Source organism: Dermacentor andersoni, chromosome 5 (genome assembly GCF_023375885.2).
Source record: "Dermacentor andersoni chromosome 5, qqDerAnde1_hic_scaffold, whole genome shotgun sequence".
Lineage (NCBI taxonomy): Eukaryota > Metazoa > Arthropoda > Arachnida > Ixodida > Ixodidae > Dermacentor > Dermacentor andersoni.
Window position 1 is genome coordinate 99,037,333 of NC_092818.1, and position 24,645 is coordinate 99,061,977.

The 24,645-nt window shown below is 44.3% G+C and overlaps 1 protein-coding gene across 1 annotated transcript in view; it reads left to right on the plus strand.

The window, feature by feature from the left end:
• Positions 1-24,143: 24,143 nt before the first annotated feature.
• The window catches only part of mas (trypsin-like serine protease domain-containing protein masquerade), a 44,004-nt gene continuing 43,502 nt past the window's right edge, over positions 24,144-24,645 (plus strand). The window contains exon 1 of the mRNA XM_050179727.3: positions 24,144-24,371. Within this exon, the coding sequence (XP_050035684.2) occupies positions 24,266-24,371 (106 nt within the window). The 5' untranslated portion in view covers positions 24,144-24,265. The remainder of the gene's footprint in view (positions 24,372-24,645) is intronic.

The following is a 24,645-nucleotide window of genomic DNA, read 5'->3' on the forward strand; positions in this document are numbered from 1 at the left end:
GTTATGTTAAAAAGGGTTATGTTAAAAACGGCTGTCACTCAGGGCACACCTCCGTATCATCAGGTGTTCCCCAAGGCTGTTCCGGTGCCTCTGCTTTTCATAGTATTCATAAACGACTTTCCCGATGAGGAGATAACAAGCAAGATTTGACTTTATGATGATGATTGTGGAATCTACGGCCGAGTAGACAATAGTTCTGAAACAATACTTCTGTAGCGCGACTTGAATCGCACTTATCAGTGGTGTGAAAGGTGTGAACGCCTCGAAATGCCAATATACACCATTTACGTGTAAACGTTCTCCAGGTGTAAATTTATAATGTCACGAACGTTTCAGTTTATAACCACATCTGTCTTTTTTTCGTGCTTACTTGGGACAAGCAGATTGATGTAGGCAAACTTCATTGAATGCAGCTTTCGTGAAACGCCACTTAGGGTAAAAAAGATGCTTTGCTTTGCTAACGTAATGCCTATACTGGACTACGCTTGCGTGGTCTAGGGCCCTCAATCTTCAAATTCACGTACTATGCTTGAACGTGTTCATAATAAAGGGGGCAAGTTTGTTTAAAATTACTATTGCTCTCAGTGTTACAGCAATAAAAGCTATGTTGGGCTTGACCTCTCTGAGTGAACGGTGACTCAGGGAAAAATTTCGTGTTGTGCAATCAGCCTAAAGCTGTTACCGATTGCGATTCTGAAGCCATGCTACGTGCATTCCTTTCCGAGTAAAGGTTGTTGTTCACTCAGTTTATTGTTTATTACCTTGTTTGTTTGCTTTCCTTTGCTTTAGCTTTGTTTTCTTTGTGATCAAATGTTGTGGGGTAAGGCGGTTCGGGTTTGGAGAAACTGCAATAGTAAACTGGACTGTTCCCGGAGCAACTCTAATTTGAAGTCACGTGCGGGAAGTTTCCGAGTATTGCTTATTTGCTTACCGTATTATTATTATTATTATTATTATTATTATTATTATTATTATTATTATTATTATTATTATTATTATTATTATTATTATTATTATTATTATTATTATTATTGTTGTTGTTGTTGCTTAAGCTTAATTGCTTGCCGTATTGCTTACCAAACATGCTGCAGAAGATAAATTTGATATCTTGAATGATTCATGGGAGCTTAAAGCCCGAACGCAAATCTGGTGTCCTAAGACGTGCAGTAGTGCAGCGACTCCATATTAATCTTGGCCACCTTGGGCTTTTCAACATGTACCTAAATCTATGTACACGATTGCTTTTTCCATTTCACCCCTATGGGAATACGCCCTTCCATAGTAAGTAAACTTCAAAGTAAACAGATGGTTTTCGAAAGAAAATTTGGTACATTGCGGTCTGGGTGGGAATGGAGCCCGGGCCTCCGGTTTGCGAGACGAGCACGGTTCACCGACGCCAAGGTGGTTCCAGGGCTCTGGTTGGCTAAGCGTGTGCCGAGTGCGTGCGTCATTGCATACGTCACGTCGCACTCATCTGTCTGACTAAAGGTGTGTCCTTGTGCTTACGTCATTAGGCACGTGACGCCGCAGCCAATGGGGAGGAAGTGGCGCCACGTCATGAGTAAATAAGATGAGCGTATAAAATAAAAGATCATGGATGTCCAATTGAACGCCGCTGAGCGGTGCTTCGAATTGTTAACTCCTCGCGGGCAAGCCAGCGCGTTGACACGCTTGGCATGTTTTGACTTGACCTTACCGAGATGGAGTTAGAACTCTGGCGAGAGCTTGCGCGGACAAACAACAAGGGGGGGGGGGGGGTATTTTATTATAGCGAATATAATTATTTCGCATTCCCACACGTAAGCAGTTTCAAGTGTCCCTGTCGAATTTTTTTGTCGATATACTTCGTTTCGTTTTTTTCCCCTCTGATCGTAGTATCTGCCCACCGTGAAATAAACTAGCTGAGAAAAAGCACTGGTGTTTGGCCCTTGTCGTACCATAGCGATCACGCAGTCGTCATACCGCGGCGATCGTATTGTCACAGTTACATTGTCTTCGTGCTGTTTTGGTCATGCTGCCGTTGTCGTCGTGCCGTCGTCATCTACGCCATTGCCATTCTGTCGTCATCACAGCGTCGTCGTCGTCAGAATATCATGCCGTCTACCAAGACATATCGACGATATTATGTACCGCCACCATCAAACACCATCATCGCTGTCAGCAGTATAATTGAAAACTATTGCTAGTTGTGTCTGTCTGAATAAATTGGTCCGCATAGACTATTACCTTAGTTTAACAACCATGCTCAGTGGTTTCTACAACACTGTTGCGATGAACAAAGAAGCACGCTAGAACAATATGGCAATCTGCACTGTGGGAGGATGCAGCTGTCGCATTACATGAATTCAGAGCAGAAATTATATCTCTGAAGTCTGCCGTTTTCTATATTGCGGGCTTTCTTTTAAATGCGGAAAATAAATCCACGCAAGAGACATGTCGCCATAAAAAACTGAAAGCGGTGTTTGTCGATATGTTCAAGAACGTAAGTTTGACAGGTCAGCCGTGCATGTAAATAAATAGATAGTTAAGCATTTATAGCAAACTAAATAATTAAGAACAAAAAAATCCCCGACTCTTCGTTAGGTTGCTGCTAACATTTTACCGCTAGTTTCACCTGCATAGATGCCTTCATCTTATAAATTTTGTGCATGATAGCTGGTCACCAGCTTTTGTGCACACGTACCATCTAGCGCACCACGCGGCCGCGGCAGCTAGTGGGAGCTAGCGCGTTTTCAAGGGAACGAGCGTGTTTTTCGCGAAGAATAAATGAAATTGCAGGTCGAATACTCAAAAAGGCAGGTGAGGGACGTGTTCTAGATGCAAACCACACGAGATAAATGCAGTGCAAATGCTGCGGAAAGCTAGAGTTTTGTTCCCAGAGCGGTTAAAGATTCAGCCATGGAAGCCTACGGAAACGACAAAATTTTGTACTTAATTTTCGAGACGAAAACGGTAGCTGTGATAAAACCACTGCTGCTATCGTAATTGCCGCTACAGCATATGCAATCCGGAGACTATCGATGCCCATCTCGACTCTCTACACATGGCGTAACACTGTTCTCAAACGCGGTTCTTGAAACACAAGTCTCGCAAATTCACGTGGTATCTTGATAAACTGAAGCGTATCATTACGGAAGTGACGCACGCTCCTATCGTCCCGCGTCATGGTGGCAGCAGTTCAATACCGTGCTTCGTGATATCTTTTTTAAGCCACATAGGACTTAGTTCCACATTCTTCCACTAGATGGCAGCAACACAAAACTCACCTTCCCATTCAACACAAATACCGTTTGCGTTGAATGGGAAGGGATGAGGAGCGCGGAGAAAGTTCCTATCAACAAGGGACTGAGGCAAGGGTGCCCTTTATCCCCGCTGCTGTTTATGATGTACATAGTGAGGATGGAGAGGGCGCTGGAAGGAAGTAATATCGGGTTTAATCTCTCATACAAACAGGCAGGTACAGTAATAGAGCAGCAACTCCCAGGTTTATTTTATGCGGACGACATTGTGTTGCTCGCTAACAAGCAAAGCGATTTGCAACGTCTGGCTAATATCTGTGGACAGGAAGGCAACAATTTAGGTTTGAAATTTAGTGTTGTGTTATGGTATTCAATGAAAACAGTGAACAGACCGTGGAGATACAGGGCCAAGAAATACCTCGGGTAACAGAATATAAATACCTTGGTATATGGATAAGTGAAGGCAATGGATATATGGAAACACAGGAAAAAATCATAACAGTCAAGGGGAAGAGAAATGCAGCCATAATGAAGCACAGAGCGCTATGGGGATACAATAGGTACGAGGTCCTCCGAGGTATGTGGAAAGGGGTAATGGTTCCAGGACTTACCTTTGGAGATGCGGTTGTTTGCTTTAAATCAGGGGTACAATCAGGACTCGACGGGAACCAAAGGTCAGTGGGTCGCCTCACATTGGGCGCTCACGGGAAGACTACAAATGAAGCTGTGCAGGGAGATATGGGCTGGACTAGTTTTGAAGTGAGGGAAGCTCGCAGTAAAATTGAGTATGAAGAACGGCTGAGGAATATGGAAGAAAGTAAATGGGCTGGGAGAGTGTTCAGGTATCTATACAGGCAAAACATTGATTCACAGTGGAGGAAAAGAACTAGGATGCTTACCAGCAAGTATGCGGCCTGTGGGGTGGGCAACACAGCAACAAGGAGGGTCAAGCGGAAAGTCATAGAGGCTGAATTAATCTCATGGGTGGCGGCAATGGAAAAGAAACCTGCCATGAGTAACTACTTAAGAGGAAAAAACGAAATCAGGAAAGAAACCATTTATGATAACTCAAAGGGAAGCTCATTGCTTTTCGAAGCGAGATCGGGATGCCTTAGAACACGCACCTATAAAGCGAGATATAAGAAGGAAGAAGAAGCATGTGCTTGCTGCGGTAAAGCTAGGGAAACGACGGAGCATATTTTATTAGAATGTGAAGACGTCTACCCAGCGGTCGATTTAGGCACCACTGGCCTCCTTGAAGCCCTTGGGTTCAGCGGGAGCAGTGGTAAAGCAAACAGGTCCGCAATAGACATTAGTAAGAGGCGATTGGAGGATTGGTGGAAGAAAAGTAGGGAAACGACAAAAGACGGAGACGTACAAAAGCACAATTCGCAATAGGGGATCAGAAAGTTTGGACGCGGTAGTTCATAGCGTTTTTTTTTTCATTGGTTAACCTAGGTAGGATATTAGGCAGCATAGTAGCAAGAGCTTGGTGGCGCAACCCACCGCCCCGTTCCAAAGGGGACGCTCATAACATCCATCCATCCATCCATCCATCCAGATTCTCTTTCGTTTTTATTTTATTTTTCAGTTGTGCTCTTCAAATATTATATGTTCTAGTTTTCCTTCCTAAAAGGTAGCAATGTGTTGCTAATTTGTCATGTAATCACTTTTATAATTTTATTCCTAGAACCACATAGCAACAAACATGTGCATGTCTTTGTGTTAGGCTAAAGAAAGAAGGAAAAAAAACCATCCTGCCTTGTAAGCATGCACGTACTCAGGAATTGTGGAGATTGCACCTTCACCATTCTGTGGAACTTCACAGCAATGCGCATGCGTAACTGAATGGGCAAAATTTTAGAAAACCTTATTTCAATATATCCGCCGAGTATCAACAAGTTTCAACCTACAGCGCTGGGAGGGTAGTCCCTTTTAACAACACGTGCATTTATGGCACTTAGTCGAAACATTGGTGGTGCTTTAAAGCAGTGTTTTGGTCAGAGATGGGCGATTATGTCACGCGACCGGAGCAAATGGTGTCGCACCCTCTCGGCAAAAGGCACATTGACTTGAAGAAGCGCCATATTTAAACTGTAAAGCGATTTATTACAGCTGGAGTTTGAGCGGTAATTGCAGAGCGAGTGTCATTCAGTTTTTTTGCACGCGCATGTTTTTGTGACGCAGCAGGGAGGGAGAGGGAGTGTATATAAGTGTGCACGCCCTGAGCGTGCGTGCGTGAGTACTTGCATTTGCGCATGCGCCGTGTTTGTGTCTGCGTATTTGCATCTGCGTGCGCATTAGTGCGTGTATGCGCGTGCGAGCACACGCGCGTTTGTGTGTACATGCATTTCCGTGTGTGTGCGTGTGTGCATGCGCGGGCGCGTGTAAATTTGTATGCGGGTGAACATGTGTCGTATTTCTGTGTCTACGGGTTTGTATGTTTGTGTGTTCGGATGCGTGCGCGTGTGCGTGTGTATGTGTATGCGTATGTGTATGTGTATGTGTATGTGCGAGTGAGCGACCATTTCCTTGCTTACACCCTACACCCACTCGGGGACGAATGGTGTATAGTGTTTATTTAAACCCATATTTAAATGTACGAGACAAGAACGAATGACACTGCATTTATAGCATTATCTTTTTGTGTCGCCGCCTCAGATGTCGTCACGGTGGCAATGGCACCATCGGCATGACTCCGTGAGCCGCTATATTGCTATATTGAGATTAAATCTTTAAACTGCTTGCCCTCGAAAAAACGACGTGAATAAAAATGAAAAGTGGACTGGCCGCAAGGAACATGCTAACAGAGCCGTACTTATTGATAGCAACATCGCAAAAGGCTACTTGCGGTCACGTTGACCTCGCATACCTGCTTTTTCTGCGTCAATTACGCTTTCAGAGAGCGTTTAATTCCAAAATATTTGTTCGGATAGCTCTTACAGAAGCAAGTTTAATCAAAATTTTTTCGCTCGGTCAGATAGCCTCGAGGACGGGCTACAAACTACCAATTTGCTTTAGCTACTTAAGGTCAATTATCGAAATTTAATTAACATAGCGTCATTAATGACGTCACGAATATGTGCATTGGTTTAACAGTTTTATTTGGTGTAGTTAAAAACAACCCGAATATTGATGGTGTACTTGAATTGTACTTGAAACACCCGTGTACTTGAATTTGGGTGCACGTTAAAGAACCCCAGGTGGTCCAAATTTCCGGAGTCCGCCACTACGGCGTGCCTCATAATTCGATTGTGGTTTTGGCACATACAGTTCCATAATTCTGCCAACACTTCTGCCGCGATGCTATATGCCATGTGAGGCAATGACAATGCTCAGCCTTCTCAAAAGCTATAAACAATGGCGCACAACAACGCCTCAAGCAAATACGTCTTCCTGTATGTTCTGTGTACTACGCAGACAAACAGCAGTGGTACACGCAAGGTAACATTTACTATGAACTCACTACTCTCGTATTGCATCGAACGCTGAAGAAATTGAACATTCGCAGTCACCATCACCGCTAAATATCGCCAATCAAAGCAAACAGCACAGAGAGCTTTGCTTACATAGATTCCCACAGTTCGTGGGATCGGTGTAATTTCCCACACTGCGAATTTACATGCTTAAGTATCGTGCTCATTAATGGAATAGCTATGTTCGAAGTGGCAAGAGTGGCTCTCGTCTCCACGGTAAAGTTTATTTAAACGGCTTCAATCCAATGGCCGTTGCGTGATTGCCGACTTCCGTGGGAATGTATTCGTCAAAATGGGCTACAATTGGTAGCGAATTCAGGAAGTCAGTGAACGGCAAGAAGGCAGAAGCTTGCAGATGGTTTCAGGAAAATAAAAGAACTTTTTGAGCAGTAAGGTCATTGGGCCGTGCTATGGTTTCAACGCCTGTAAAAAATCCGCCAAAATATGAACAGAGGCCGACAAAAATGTGGGCATCTTGGGAAAGGTGGAACCGATGGAAAGATCAGGACAGCACTAACTTAAAGATAACTTAAAGATAGAAAGCCATAACATACGTTGGCAGGATGGCCAAATTTCGGGTCAAATAAATTGGCCTTCGAAAGAGTTCAGTTGAAACCCGATGGTACGACATGAGGCGAGAATGTCGGCAAGTGTTGAAGAGAAGTCCAGTAGGTCCTATGGGCGAAGCCAGCGCTCGGCAACTATCGGGTGACCACACATTTTGCTTTCTTTATTCTACAGCCGCAAAAGTCATGCTATGACAACTGTGAAGACTGTCTTGGGATTGCCTAGAGTGACTACGTAGATTATATCATGTGGTCAACAAATGCGTAGGTATACACTATGTGTATACTAAAGTCTACAAATAGGCTCTACAGCAATCTCAGCAGTATACAACTTCAGAGGCTTATACTAAACGCAGCTCCTTATTATCCACCGATACCTGCGCTTGGTTACGGCGTACCCTGGTTGGGCCGAGCTTAACGACTTTTGTCTATTGTCAATCTATAGACAGCATGTAAACCTCAAGCGATAAGAATATTACAGTATCGGCTGTTTTCCACTTCATCTCACGCCTTACCACAATCGGTAAACGGGCTGTTCGCACAAGTTAACATGGCCTTTGATGACGTCCCACCCTATGGCCTTCACCGGAAGTGATATAGGAAACCGTGAAAAATAATTCGAATTTCAAAGAAGTACACGGGTGTTTCACTTAACTTGAGCCAGACTTTAAGATATGCAAATGCTACGCAGCTGGAAAGAACCAAGGTAACGTTGTTTACCGTCGCTTGGAGATACTCAGATCATTTTTTTTTCATTCCCCCTGATTAAATAATTAGTGGTAATTAATTTCTCAATTATTATAATTAGATGAAATTTATCAATGACTAAATTGTAGAGCAACGTGAGAAACTCCCGATACAGCTTTCTGTTACACAACACGTGCTCCATAGAAGTGTTTTTCCGAGCGTGAAGGAGCCCGCGATTACACGCTTTGCGCCTCGAGCTGGCGGTTACGTAGTATATATATATATATATATATATATATATATATATATATATATATATATATATATATATATATATGCGTGTGTGTATACGTGAATGTGTGCATGAACGTGTTTGTGAAGAACTACGTAGACTGGGAATAGACAAGAAATATACACCTTCTCGACTCTCGTCTATAGACAGTTTAAAGACCAAGAATGAACAACGATAAATAGAGGCTGTATCGATTTTCGTATATAGGTAGTCTATAGAGAGGAAGCAGACAAAAAAAGAAACAAACACCATATATCGACTGTTTCTATAGACCGTCTATAGACTGAGAATAGACAAACAGAAATAGAAACTTTATCGACTTTCGTCTATAGGCAGTCTATATAGACTTTTTTATCAACAAAAGTCCAAATCTATAGAAAGTCAAGGTCGTCTATAAACGGTCTATAGATTTTCTATAGACAATCTAAAATCATTTTTGTAAGGGCTGACTGCTTTTCACGCTTCCCGACAACTGGAGTGTATATTACCGTAATGTTTTCCGCCAAACGCTGGCCGTGAACGCAATGCACGAAGGCGGGCTTTCTGATAGAAACGCGGCCTCTTGCGTGGGCCACAACGTGGTGGAGGTGAGTGCCAGCTGGAGGTATTGCAAAGAACCGGGTGTGCCATTCCGTGGCCACCGAGATACTGGCTCGCCGGCACGGGCAAATGGCGGACGCCGTGGCTGGCCTATGTATGGTAGAAACGCTGGAAAACAGGTTTCTTTGAGTTTTCGCGTATAGTCAAATTACAATCCGACGCTATCATGTCTGAAGGCTGTGTGTAAGTCACACTTTACGATTTTTCTACGTGTTTTAGGTTGAGAAATTCAATTAGTTTAGTAACTTACTTGCACCTCATGGAGGGCCTGGGTACGGGCGATTCGAAAATAATTTTTCCGCAACGATGTCCGACGCCGTATTTAACGCTATTGCGGTAAAATAATCCCCCCCACCCAAGCACTCCGTACAGATGCTTAACCAGCGAAGCTGAAACGTGCGGCCCCGGTTTTTATCACTAGGCAAATCCCGATGGTTCATTAAAGTCTTTCTTAATTATGGTTACGTCAGTGTGTTTATAAGTAAGTAATTAATAATTACTTAATCAATTAATTACGCTGACGAACGCGGGAGCGGTGCCACGAGCTCGTTCGCGCGGTAGCGCCGAAGGGCGCCAACGAGCCAGCTGTGGAAGAAGACGACGACGCTGGAGCCATTGCTTATGCTTGTAGTTTTTAACGCGAAAGCGTTAAGAGGAAGCTTTAGCTCGGGTGCTCCTAACTAAATACATGTAAAATGAGAATTCGTTTTTCTGGGCAACCGCTGCACCTAATTTGGCGAGGTTTGTTGCATTTACAAGAAAAATTTAAAATCTAGTGACTGTTGGTTTCAAATTTCTTATTTAGGAGCTCAATTTTTTATTAAGAAGTGGCAAAAATCGAAAATTTCAGTAAGCCATACTATCTTGTTTACAACGCTGTAACTCAGCAAAAAAAAATGATGTAACAAATATGTGAATTGCATCTAATAGTACAGCTAAAGTGGACAAAATTGGTATGTTACACATGAATGTCAGAAAATTTAGTAATATCAGAATCAGAATCCACTTTATTTCCAACACACTAGTTGGGGGCCCCCAGGCAAAAAGCTGTCGCAGACAGCTTGACGGGACCTGGGGGCCTACAGAGAGCAGCAGGCAGTGGATGTCACAAATTCGAAGAATTGTAAATACATACAGACATTATGAAGAAGAAGTGAACTTGTTTCATACAGATGCAGCATACAGAATATGTAAATACAGCTTTTGCGGAACCCTTGTGCACAACGTAAGAAATTCAAGTAAGATATCAAACGACATATCACATTTGTCCGCTTTCAATGATCTAGTGGTTGCCGTTTACAGAACCGCGATATCTGTTCGTCATCCAGAGCTATTAATTTATAAATTTCGTGCTTCTATTATTTTGAAACTTTCGAATTTTCGAAAATCTTTTTTTTACAAAATTGAGGCCCTAAATCGAAATTCCTCTTCCAGTAGTCACTAGAATTTAAATTTCTGTCTCAAATGCAACAAATTTCATTAAGATCTGTCCAGGAGTTATCTCATAAAAACGTTTTTACGGTTTACGTGCATTTGAATAGGCCGCGTCGAAGTTGGACCCGAGCTAAAGCTTCCTCTTAAGGGCCCCGTGTCGCAGAAAATCCGTCGTCGGACGTTGTTTCGGCAAAAAGATTTTCGAACCACCCATAACCAGGCAATCCATGTGGCGCAAGAAAGCTACTGAATAGAATTTACGAACCTAAAATGCGTAGAAAATCGTACAGTACGACTTACACACAACTTACAGACATTATAGCGTCGGATTTCAATGTGTCTATACGAGAAAACATATTTCTGTTACGCGAAAACTCAAAGAAACCCATTTTCTAGCGTTTCTACCATACATAGATCAGCCACGGCGTCCGCCATCTGCGCGCGCCGGCGCGTGAGTATCTTGGATGCCACGGAGCAGCACGCCCGGTTCCTTGCAATACCTCCAGATGGCGCTCTCGCTCGCAGCATCGCGGCCCACGCAAGAGGCCGCGTTTGTGCCAGAAAGCCGGCCTTCGTGCATAGCGTTCGCGACCAGCATTCCCCTATAAACATTATGGTTACATATACTCCAGTTGCCGGGAAGCGTGGGCAGCAGTCGGGGATCTTTAAGTGTAATCGCGTTCCACTCTTAAACGCTGGTATTCCTGTTAAATGGCTTTCTGGCATCCATTATTCGAATTTATTTGAAGTTAATTTACCACATATGAGTTCACTCATGAACTGCATAAATGCAACTTGACTGGTCCCACCTCCCCGTGAACATTTCAATATCAAAGATCTGAACAGCGCAGTTTCATGCGTATATCTACCTTGTATCGAAGATGTTAACTTAATAGTAAATATTGAAGCTTAAAAGTATGTTAGCGTGACATCTCTATTCCATGGTATTCAAAAATGCTAATTAGACATGCAGACACAATTTGAAGACTAACCAGAGCGAACACGGAGGCCTTTGAATATAGAATGCATTGGAATTGGTTACATATTTCGGTTGCAATGACGCCATATTGGATATTCGTCTTGTCTTAGCCTAAACGCAGGCTTCCTGGCCAACACTTCTTCGCGCGTGAACCAAGGGATCAAACCGATTAGCTTTCATTGGCTATTTCGCCCGTCCTGGTCGGTGGTCATGCGTTCTCAGCCGATGCAGATGGCTCGTGCTCTTGCACAACCGAGTTGCGGGATGCATTCGTGCACGACGTCTTCGTGCAGCGCGTACTTATGCAAAAACACTGCACGCCCCATTACGCGAAAATCTGTCGTAGTCTGTGGCGTCACCACGTGATGTTAACAAAAATGGCCGACAGCGCAAACAGTAAATATACGTAAAGAAATGCTCGCATTGACGTCATATTTCTCAGGGACCAGGTTCCTGTACACAATGTAAACTAATGCCTTTGAAAAGAAAATTTGGTGCATTTCGGTCAAGGTGGGAGTTGAACGGGGGCCGTCGGGTTGCGAAGCGAGCACGGCTCACCGACGCCACGGCGCCTCCAAGGATGTCGTTGACTAAAGGTGTGCCTAGTGCTTGCGTCATTGCACACGTCACGTCTCAGCCATCTGGCTGACTAAAGGTGTGGCCTAGTGCATATGTCATTGAGCACGTAACGCCGCAGCCATTTGGGAGGAGGTGGCGCCACGCCATGAGTCCATAAAATAAAAAATTTCCACTTCGGGAACGTTTGTTACGGGCAGGCGTATGGGGGCTATAGCGCATACGACGCTATCAGCCCTCGGTGCGCCTAGACGCCTTCACTGTCCGCATGGTAGATCTTATTCAAGACAGGGTTCGCGTGACCATGCCGTACGCAGCAGCCGCCGGAATAGAAGGTCCCGTTGTAAACATTCGCTTACATATAAATTACCTAGCATGGTGTCAGTGCGCACTAGCAGACACGAATATTTCACACTCGTTGACCGCAGACGCTCGCTGTCGAAACGCTAGCGTGAGGAATCGCGGCAGCAGCAGCGAGTGAAGTGACGTTGGTGCTGTCCATCACTTTGACGCAAACTGAGCACTGGGAACACAGCGCGTGAAGAGCTACGAGCCGTCGGTCCACCTGGACTGTGCCCCCAAACAGATCGCTTTCAACATAAAGCCCGCGCGACCGCTGGCAGTGTAGTACCGTTCAGTACCGTATGGTGGCACGGTGGTAAGGGAAGCGTTCTCGCATTTTTTCCTCGTGACAGCTAGCGCTTTGAGACGCTGTCGTTCCGACGCTGCGCCTCTGGTCGCAGCACGGGGTTACACGGCGCTGCACGCTGCACGGGGTTACGAACGCGTTGCTTGAGGAAGTGACGCTCGAAGTACCGGTTGGCCTCCGCGTACGATTAAGGCACGGTGGTAAGGGGAGCACTCCTCATAACACTGTGCAATATACTGCCACCTCCCAATGCATGCTCAACGTATTCTTGAATAGTAAGCGGGCTTGGTCCTTCATAATTTTTTTTTCATTATCCATTAAAAGCAAACATTTCAGCAGCGCAATTTCAGGCATATACTTTTCAGACTTTGTGTTCAAATTGTTAGTTTAAAGCGTGTGAAGGACGCTAACAGATTCTTATTCTCAAAATTCTGCGTTGTCGTTGGCCATAATGCTCATTAAATGTGCAGACGAAATGTGCAGACAAACCGGAGCCAGCACTGAGGCCCAGGCGCCTTCCTCGTTTATTTGCTTCGCGGCTTCATATAGACACCGCTGATTTCAAGAGCTCGCCAGTTAAGCTCGCGCGTAAAAACATGAGTGTCCAATTGAACGCCGTTGAACGGTACTTCGAGTTGTGAACTCTTCGCGGGCAAGCGGGCGCGTTCAGAAGCTTCGCGCGTTGTGATTTAGCCTTGCTGAGACTTGGTTAGAATGCAGGTGAGAACTTGCGCGGACAAGGAAAGATGGGGGGAACATTACACGAAAGCGGTTATAATCATCATCATCAACCTATATTAAGTCCATTGCAGTACGAAGGCCTCTCCCTCCGATTTCCAATTACCCTTGTGCTGCCCCAACCGATTCCAACTTGCGCCTATAATGCTTCCACATTCCTACACGTAAGCAGTCTTAAGCGGAACCTTTAGCTCGCGTGCTGCTATCTAAATACATAAAATGAGAATTCGTTTTTCTCAACAAGCACAACCGTAAATTTGACGAAGTTTGTTGTATTTAAAAGAAAAACTTAAATTCTAGTGATTGTTGGTTTCGAATTTTTCATGTAGGTCACCATTCTTTATTAAAAACTGGCAAAAATTGCAAATCTTCATAAAACGAAACTATGAAGTTTACACCTATGTAACACAGCAATAAAAATTATATCACAATTCTGTGAATTGCATTTATTAGTACGTCTAAAGCGGACAATATTTAAACGTTACGCATGAATCTGGAAAATATTTAGTAATATGAAAATACTGCTTTTGCAGAACCCTTGTACACAACGTAACAAATTCACGTAAGATGTAAATTGACATATCGAATTTGCGCGCTTTGAATGATCTAATGGATGACGTTTGCAGAACAGCGATATTTGTTCTTGATGCAGATCTATTAATTTGTAAACTTCATGCTTCTATTATTTCCGAAATTTCGAATTTCTGAAAATTCTTTTTAAGAAATTCAGGCCATAAATCGAAATTGCGCTTTCAGTAGTCAATAGAATTTAAATTTCTCTCTCAACTGCAACAAATTTCATTAAACTTGGTCCAGGGGTAATCTCAGAAAAGCGTTTCTGCGTTTTACATGTATTTGAATAGGCCACGCTGGAGTTCGGCTCGAGCTTCCTCTGAAGTGACTCGGCCGTGTTCTTTTGTCTAGATGCATCGTTTCGTTCTGCCGGCTCTGATCGGAGGGGTATCCGCTCACTGCGAAGTTAAACGAGCCCAGAAGAAAGCGCAGGTGTTAAACCGATGTCAAACCATCGTCGTTGTGCCGTTGTCCCGTCGCCTTCGTTGCACGGTCACAGTTACGCTGTCATCGTGCCGTTTTGGTCGTGCGGCCGTTGTTGCGTAGTCGTCGCACCATCGTCATCGTCAGGATTTCGTGCCTTCTACCAAAACGTATCAATGATAAATTGTGCAACCAGCATCAAGCACCATCACCGGCATAATTCAGCAGTCAGCAATGTACTTCAAAGTATTGTTAGTGTGTCTATTTGAATAATGAGGTTCGTATAAATTAAAAGCTTTCTTTGACAGCGATCTTCGATGGTTGATGGTTTCTGCAACAATATTTCGATGAACAAGCAAGCAAGCTAGAACAACATGGCCGTCTTCACTGCCGTAAGATGCGGCCGTCGTATGAAACGAATTCGGAGCCGAAACTATCGCTGAAGTCTACCGTTTTCTTTTTATATCTCGCGGGCCTTCATTTAAATGTGGAAAATAAAGCCACGTGGGAGACAGGGTGCCAAAAACAATTGAAAGCTTTGTTTGCGGATATGTTCTAGAATGTTCGTTTGACAGACCAACCGTGCATGTAAATAAATGGTTAATAAAACAACTATAGCATACTAAATAATTAAAAACAAAAAAATATACCAGACACTTCGTTAGGTTGCTGCTACCTACATACAACTAGTTTCACCCGCGTAGATGTCTTCATTTTATATTAAAGTTGGTAAATGATAACTAGTACACCCTGTATAAAAATACTTATTTACAAAATAAGAATAATGAGATCCAAGGGGCTCGATCCTTTTTTTTTCACAGTCATACCAGTAAGGAGCAATGAAACCAGAGAAAGTACGAAAGAAGGTAATTCTTACGTTTAATTCAAATAATCAGGTAAAAGGAAATGAAAGTGGACAGGGAAGACATGCTTAAAAAATGTACATTCGCACTGTTCACCGATAACGTGGGAGCCTTGGCTTAAGAAGTCGAGCCTCCGGACCTCATTACAATAAAGGTTTTCACACACACACACACACACACTGTTCACCGATGCTTACCGCATTCGTGGCCTACCTTTTCATAAGACTTGTACTTAGCGAATTACAAGTAATCAGTTATAATAATCACTCATACTATTAGCATATTTTGTAATAGACTGACTACTTTCTTTAATCGATAGTGCTCACTGTCACACAATCACTTTCTTTAACGACCAAGTGCATGTGGTCAGAGAAGAGAACCGACAAAAAAATTTGGAAGGCAATACTGTCTGTGAACATAAACGCTTGAATGGCTGCGAAGGCTCCACTGAAAGAGCCAGGCCGGCTCATTGTATTTATTGTATTAGTGCAATGTTAATACATAATTTATAATTACTCATAATTCGGCGGAAACTAACGTAAAGTCATCATTTACATATTAACTATTGCTCAGTTAATTTCGTAGGGCAGCAGCTGGTCACTAATAAGATATATTTTATTGAATTGTAATTGCAACTTACAACTTTTTTTTTTTTTTGCTTTAACGTGCAGAAGTCTGGTATTTATCGTGACAACATTTAAATACGGATGAAGCGCTAATCGTCTGTTTTCGTGTCGTTAAAAGTTTGCAGAATCATCATAATTTCGTATTGTTAAATAATAAAAAATAAAGCTTAGCGCTCTTGCATTCCCAGGTCGTCCAGAAGAAGCAACGAAAAACAACACACTCCGTTCTTCGTCGACAGGAGGCGAACATTCTGCTCGGCACGTTGATAGTATGACGCATTTTGTGCGCTTGCATAGGTAATTCACTGCAAAAGCCATAATTATCCCCGAACTTTAGCCTTTGCCAGCACATGACCCATAACTTCAGCCTGTTCCCTGTAGGTTTAAATCTAGTGCTTCGTTTGGTTGACTAAGGAAGCTGGGAAACATTGCATAAGACGGCAAAATAGCGCTTTCGAGTTAAGTAAAGAGTAGTTCGCTGCAAAAGCTGTGATTAACCCACACACTTTAATCTTTTCACACGCGTTACCCATAATGTTCACTACAATCACCGAATTATAACTATAGGTGTCCAATGTAGTTCAACGAAGACACTGCGAAACGTTTTACGCGCTTCGCATAAGCCTGCAAATTGGAGAAATGGAGTATTCAGTAATTATATGGAAAGTCAATACTTAACCCACCCATTTCAGTTTTCACCTCTTACCACTCTAAGCACAGCGTCTATTTTTGTCGAATGTGAACCCGGTGCCGCATTCAGATATTTTAGGACAGTTACGTGTAACTGGCTGCATAACCCTCTTGAACGCTTGTGCAAGTAATATCTTTTAAAGACTTCAATTAACCTTGAGAGTTTAATTTTTTGTCGTACATTACCCACGAAATCCTGCTCATCACCATGTTAAATTTGGGTGTCACATTACGATTATTCAAGATAATCAGGATGTGCTTGCTGTGTGTACGCGCCTCCAAAAAAGAAGAGAGCCTCTACTTCATCATTATTTCCCAAAACGCATGATTAATTTACACACTTCAGGTTTTCGGTGCACATCATTAATAACATGGTGCCCGTCATTTCTAAATATAATGTAGCTACCATATCTGGTTATTCAAGGATGCAGGGGTGCCTTTCTTCGCGTTTCACATAGCCCCTTTAAACTGACTGCAAAAGTGCCTAAGAATTTTCAATTATCCGCTAAAGAACGTACACTTTAGCCTTTGCCCCTACACGCCACCGCTAACATTTTAACCATTCCCACAAATCTAATGTTACATCATTTGCTTCTCCCGAGCACCGGAAAAACAATGTTTTCAAGCGCTTCGTATAGTAGAACTAACAGCCTCACTGCAAAACCACTGTCGTGTGCGCTGGTCACAAGCCGAGAACGCGGGTACTGCAAGAACGTGGCCTCGTTTCGAAGTGATGTTGGCAGCTAACTGTCCCGAAAAAGTAGATGAATAAGCAATCATGCCGGAAGTTTTCCTGAATAATGCGGACGAAAAAAAAAATATTATCGCTGCTAAATTTGAATAGAACTCGAAGAATCGTAGAGAGCGCTTGCGAAAGAGAAGCTGCTTCAATGTGGGGCCTTAGCATGAAGAATTCTATATCTGAATAAAGAAATCGGATTTCGGTCTTAGCTTCACCTTCAAAGTGTAAAGGTAATAGCTAATGAAACTTTCCAGTGGATAAAGGGAGCATAACTTCGTGCAGCAAAAGCTCTACTGCGAAGATAATTCAGTAGTCTGACATGTTTACAGCGCTAGGAAGCAGACACACAACGTCTGTGTCCGTTTTCTAGCGCTGAAAATATGCCCGACTTTACCGTAGACTTTGCCTTCGAGCTGTCTCCGATACCAGCGCAAGTGCTCGAGAGGGGGTATGTTTTCCTAGAAGGTCAGTGTCTCCATGTTTCTCCACTGAAAGAGTCAAAAAACGCTCTGTACAGAGACCCTACCTTCAGGAGGACATCTCTCTCTCTCTCTCCCACTCTCTCTCTCTCTCTCTCATCGTCTCGCTGCTAACTTCGAACTTGCTTTTATTTCCGCTTAGGCTATTTTATTTACAATTAGGCTATACAATCGTGAATAGAAGGGTTCGAAAATGAATACAGCAAATACATTTGTCATTGGGATATGCTGTGTCAGTAGAGGCACAGAAGCAGGCGTACAGTTCAGGTTCATCGAGCCCTCTTTGTAACTTGTCTGTGACCAAATATCTCTCGTTCGCCTGTGAATTACTCGCACGTAATGCAGAATGGAGATATTATGGTCTAACCACTGCAACGTCGCCGACTTCTGTTATACGGCTCTAATTAAAAGCAAGGAGACCTCGCGAGTAATCTGTGGAGCTCACGTGCAGTATAAAGTGCTGCGCTACGACGCAGTTCCGCGTTATTTATGCAATTATTTCGTTTCGAAGAATGGCACTTGTGGTCATTTCGCTCAAAATCAGGCGCTCCACTCAAGTGTTAGGCAAGCTGTGTTGCTTTCGAGTGAAAGAGCTGCTTCGTAGTAGGATAACTGTTCGTATTGTATATCACCTGACCCTGAACTCGATACAAACCTAGGATACAAACACGGCTATCCAAATATCAACAGACAACAAACGGGCAACGCAGCCAGTTGGACTTTTTCCCGAAACGGGTTTCTCTCCGAGAGGTTATCAACAGGGGAAAGCGACAGCCTGCACGCTATAGCGGACGAAGTTAGTCGTAGCTGTTGCCAATCGTGACGACAATGGTATAAGCGTACGTTCAGCGTACGCGATTAGATTGCCGGTCTCCTCGTCGGCTCCGAGAAATCTACAAGCCTGGGAAGACCCCGCAGGAACTGCATGGCGATACCATGACCACGCATTGAGTCGCCGTGGTATCTCCCAGTAAAGCTGTCAGCTAGCAACGACTGCTGGCACTGAGCAGGCCGTTTGACGTCTGCAAATGACTTCAACGAAGAAATGGCCCCTTTACAACGGTTGCCCTAGCGGCTGTGGTGTTCTGATCGCAGGTTTAATGCTCCCAGCCGCAGCGACCACACTCTGAGGAAAGCAGACTGCAAATATGCTTGGTGTACTGTGCACAGGGCGTACGCTAAAGAACGCCACGTCGTTAAAGCCAATCCCGAGTTTCAACCTTTACGTATATTCTGTGCGTTTAAAATTTTAAAGAAAGAAATTAAATTATAGGCTTTTACGTGCCGAAACGACTATCTGATTATGAGGCGCGACGTAGTGGGGGATTCCGGATTAAGTTAGGCCGCCTGGGGTTCTTTAACGTGCACCCAAATGTAACTGCACACGTGTTTTTGCATTTCGCCCCCATCGAAATGTGGCCGCCGTGGACGAGATTCGATCACGTGACTTCGTGCTCAGCAGCGCAACAGCCATGTGTCTATATGGGACATTAAGCAATATTATTCATAATCTCCTTTCTTATATATTATTCGACGCTATCATGATCAAATTGATGAGGTTCCGCCCTGCCGATAAGTTGCCGCCACTTCTAGCACTTCATCGCCAGGACCTGTTGTCGAGCAAGTTCGAACATCTTGTAAGGCGACAACGAAAGATGACATGATTAAATTTCCTATCGCTTATCTCCACAAGATTAGCTAACTGCTCGTCGCGGCAATCACTGTGACAAAGTTGACGCGCCGATAAGCGACTCGAAGTACGACTCTGATAGTGGAGATTGTTATTAGCCGCTTGGGGTCAGCTTTATAGACGAGAGCCCGTGTGATGGATTGGTGTTCATATCAAGTTCGGTGAGAAATGACTGCTGTATTTAAAAAAAAAAAGAAAAGCAGCCTTGCAAAGTTTCCCACGTGTTCGACTCGGCTGGGACAAGACGGGGTGCGTGACACCGAATATGATCTATACCACACTGCAGGGGTCCGCGCTTCCTGCCAGACTGCTCCGTGCTAAGTATGCACTGTGTCGTGTACGTATCGTTAATCTTAGACGTACATATCCCGGCGTGACGTGTCATCCAAATTAAGTATGTTATGTGAACATTCGTCATGCTCTGAACGAAAACTAGATGCAGCTTTAGGCTTACCTCAGGCGGTGGCTCATTCTCCTTATCTTCGTCTTCGTCTCGGGGATTGAGTCGGTGATCCATGCTCGCGGAATCAGCACATCAGTTGTTGCCTCCAACTGCTCCGTTTTACTGCTTGCGGCGCTGACTAACAGCACTGGCATGAACAGTTTCAGTATGTCTGTTTTTATTTCGTAGTGAGAATGCCTGAATCATGTCCTAAGTGGTTTTTTTTCCTGGTTTCTCATTTTCGGCTGTTGTAGGGTAGTGGTAACATGAAAGACTTTATTTCATACTGAAACATTAGGCTCTAGACCTGGATTTCTCTCCATCCATACATTGGGGAATGTAGGCCGGAGTTCATGATATAAGACATAATTTTGGTTAAAATGGGGCCTGTGAACTCCCGGAGGCCATCAAGATCACTGGGTGATATTCGCGTTGGATCTGCTTTGGAGGTTTACTGCCGCAAGAGAAGTTTGAATAAGGCATATTCCTCGCCCACTGAAATAGAAGAGAAACGCCTTACTGTGAACCTATGGGACAACACCTGTTAGATTTGCAAGCGAAATAGGAGTCACCCCTATTTCTGCACAGGCCGAGAGAATGTCTGAACAACGATACGGGAAATAGTCATTATTGACTTTACCCATGCACTAAAACTCTTCTTAAAGTTTAAAGCACTCTACAACCGGGTTGAAGGCTGCTTCGTCCCTCGACCGAGGTAGCCACTTTTCCGATCTACAATTTGTAGAACATTCAGTTTCATTTAACCGACCGAAATGGAGTTAATGAGTATATCTCAAGCAACACGTCAATGCTATAATCGCCGAGCAGAATTATTTGAGAGCAGTGAACAACCTTACCGAGGACCAGTGCTGCCCTCGATGAAATGGGTGGAGTCGAGTCGAGGCACTTATGAATAAATGCTCTAGCCTTTATTGTGAAGTATATTGTATCACTTTGTGCAGTAGACTTTGTTGGCTTAAATATTATCGGTCAGTTACATTTAAATCCGTTTTAACATGTTTGAAATATGATCACCCTGCTTTAACTGAAAGGTTTGGCTAAGCGGGGTGTTTGGGCCCGTTCGTTGTGTTGGTGCTTCAATGGCGAAGTAATCAGGGGCTCTGGTACAGCCAGAGAGCTGCCAGTTTGCTCTGCTTGAAGACCTAACAATGTGGTGTTGAAGACAGTGGCTGGTTAGTCGCTTCGGAAGTAAACACTCAACAACCGTCCCACGGCAGCTCTAAGTTTGCACAGAAACAGTTGGTCGGCACGTTGACACTCCGTACGCCCACGACGTTAAGAATGCCTTTTTCTTGACCCCGGCCAGTGTACATACAATTGCTGGGCGACGGCTGCTGCAGCTTTTTGATTTTTATCAAATAATGTCCTAATTGTGACAAATGTTTCGTCTTGTGAATCAGCTCAATTAATACGAAAATAATGGTTAAACTGATGTCAGAGTAAAAAGCCGGGCTAGTTGGTTTCAGTTGAGACCAAACAAGGTTCCTCACCTACTTCTCCCCGGTTTTCTTGTTTAGTCAACCACGTATTAATAACCACGTCAATATTGCCTTAATTTGCCTAAGAATAGCTGTTATGACTTCGGGATTGTCATAGACGTGTTGCACGTTGTTGATGACTTTCTTTGTGCGTTATTATGCTCCTGCGCACTGGTGGTCGGATAATTTAAGGACGATAACCATTGATACGATCATAAACTCGTTCATTCCTGAAGATGTCTGTTGGTCGTAAAACATGCCGTTGAGCAGAAAAAGGTCCTTGTCTGCGAGAGGGATCCAAACTCATGACCTTTCGTTTGCGAGTCAAGTGCTGTAACTACACATACAAACCCATACGCGCCGGTACAGGCACAGATTCACGTTTCACGTACTTCGCAGAGGAGAATTGAGCTTCAAGCATTGAAAATCTATGCGCGACACTAACAAGATAGAACTTGGTTAAAACACGTTAGCGGGCTAGTTGGTTTGAATTCATGATAGTGTGCAAGCACGACTGAACGAGGACGTAGGAAGAAACAGATCCACAGAGACAGCGCTGCCTCTGTGGATCTATTTCATTATACGTCCTCGTTAAGTGGCTCTTGCACACTCTAACGTGATAGAGCTCTTTGTCTGTGCACAAAAATCAATTGTGAATGAATGGCTTGTGTAACCATATCTTTCGGAGGCTATCAAAAGAGAACAGTGCCGTTGTTTTTCATCTGCGCAGCACTGCTGCTTATATACGTCGCATTCGCGTATATTTCATTGCTGCTTTATTAGCACTAATCAGAAAATTTGGTTACCTTTATGCACCACGCCATTTCTTCAAAACCAGGTTATCTCTGTTACTCATCATAAAATGACCATTTCTTCACCCCTCTCCCTCTACATTACCCATTCCTACAGTGCATAGCCCTTGGAGCATGCACAGCTTCTAATTATTCAGAAGCGTGGACGCCAAGGTGAAATTTCCTTTCTCTTCTCAAAAAGAAAAAAAAAAGGTTAATGCGGAAGTTGATCGGTGAACTAGAGCTCCCAATTAAAGGAGAGCTGCAGGCGGCTGACTTCCAAATTTCTGCCAATCACGGTTCCAGATTATCACTCAGAAAAGAGGGGAAATAATCGCGACATTGGTCGGTGCACTCTTCCTGAGAGCTCCGGTTGGAGGGCTCTCTGCGGAAGAGAATATGATAAAAACGGAGCGTTACACATTATCGTATTTCCTGAAAGGATACTATTTAGTTTTGTAAGTTGGGTGCCCCTTGTAAAGCTTCGCAGCCACCAAAATCTTTCGTTATCAGGAACCATGAAATTATATTGAAATGCCGAAGGGGAATGCCTTGGCCTCTTTTAAACGTCGCTGGCGGTCTTGGTTGGGGTCATTCGGCAGGAAGCGATAAAAGGAAATAAGCTTGCAATCTCAATATGAACGATAAAAGCGGGATTCGAGCCACGACGACATCGACCTTCCGATAAGTATACGATGAAAGAAAAAAAGAGTGAAACGGTCACGGAAACGATGCACAATGACAGCGAACAGTAAAATCTTTGACGAATGACAGCTGACTTATAGAGGAAAGCAGGCGGAATTCGTTAAACAGCTAATCAGAATGATAGCCGAAAACATTTGAGGCCGAAGCGTAGTGTCGGTTAGCGATACCCTTTCTGAGCATGACAGAAGAACATGACGATACCCCACAGAACATGACAAAACATGAGCTGTGTGTTTTTTACAGATCACACAGTTCTTGAAATAACGCTTAAAATAAATTCAGGGAAGTTGTGTTGACAGTTTGTTAAAAAATGGCAAAAATTCCAGAGACAATAAGCGATGAGCCACACTAAGCGCTTGTAGTTTCTGCCAGTGGCCGCTGTGTATTTCAGTCCATTCGGACTGCTTCATTCTTAAAGGCTTTCTAAAATGAGGTTGCGATACTAACTTCCTGTGTTTCTTTTGTACGCTGGCAGGTCAACGTCGTGTCCCTGTTGATGCTCCTGAGACGACGCTGCTCTAGGGAAGCATTGCAACCACACATGACCGCGAAAGACGCCATGCCTCTCCTGAAGTCCTTCTCACGACCATTTCTTTGGTCCGCGCACTCACAAAAGAATACGTCATTAAGGAAGGAGCGGGCTGTCAGAACCACGCGGAAAAAAGACCACACATAGGCATTTGAATGTCGGATGTTTCGCTGTATTCATCGTATGATCACGAGCCGTTGTGTCTTTAAAAGCCATCACTGTTCTTGTTTCACTGCTCGGAAACAGTCATGGCTTTGCATTGTTAGAATCCATGACTGTTCAGTTACACTGTTCGGAAGTTGACATGGACTGCTTTATGGCCAGAAGCCCAAACAACAACATGATGTAATTGACAAAAATTCGCAGTCATCGTGTTTACACAAAGTGTAGTTTCATTCTGGCTCACAGCCTGCAGGCAAAGACGTCCCAAATGGGAAATCGAATTGCCCGCAGTCGTCCTGCTCACGCAAGACGGGCAACGTAACGAGGAGGGGCGGGTGTGCGGACGGGCGACGGGGAGGAGTCGATTTCACCTCCTCACGAGTAACGGTATGAGCCCCTAGGGGCGTCTGGCCGACTCTTGTCCAGCGCCGGCCGCAGCTGTTGCTCAATTGCCGTCCTTGGCCGTGACCTTCTCCTGCTGGAAAGTGCATGATCCGGCTGACCTGGAAACGGACAGACACATGCCTCTCCTCCTCATCGTCTTCCTCTCCCTCTTTCCCCCCGGGGCACTCCGCCGACCCAGGGAGCGACGACCTCGCCCGAACTGGTTTCCGGAAGCAGCGGTTCCTATCCCTCCCCCAACCCCTCCCCCTACCTCTGGTGGTCGCAGTGTTTTTGTGTGCTCGTGAACCACCGACGCGCCACCAGCACGGCTCTCAGCTGCTGCCCCGACGCTGCCAGTGCATCCGGCTGCAGTGCTGCGTACGAATCGCAGCAGCGGTCGCTGCATAACGACGCTGCCTAGGCGCCTCAGCATGGATCGGTCACTCGCCAGCCTTCCGTTTTGGATGTTCCTACTTCCAATGTTTCTTCTAACGACCACCGAGGTTAGAGCCCAGGACACGTCTGCCATACTATCGGGTAAGACTGATTTTAACAGGATTTGGTGTGTTGCTTGTGTGAGATCTGTGTGAAGACGGCTTTGATTGTAGACGCAAATTTACAATGGTGGTTGAGAAGATTCCACCCCCTAAGGTCTGGAAATTCGAACACACGATAAAGTGTTCATGAGCATGAAATTAAGCACTAACAACGATGCCTATTACGGCGCGAATGGCGCCGTAAAGTGAACGTCATGGCTGACGCGTTTTGTGAAAGAGGATCCGAGGAGCATGGTACTGGTTGTCACAATCAA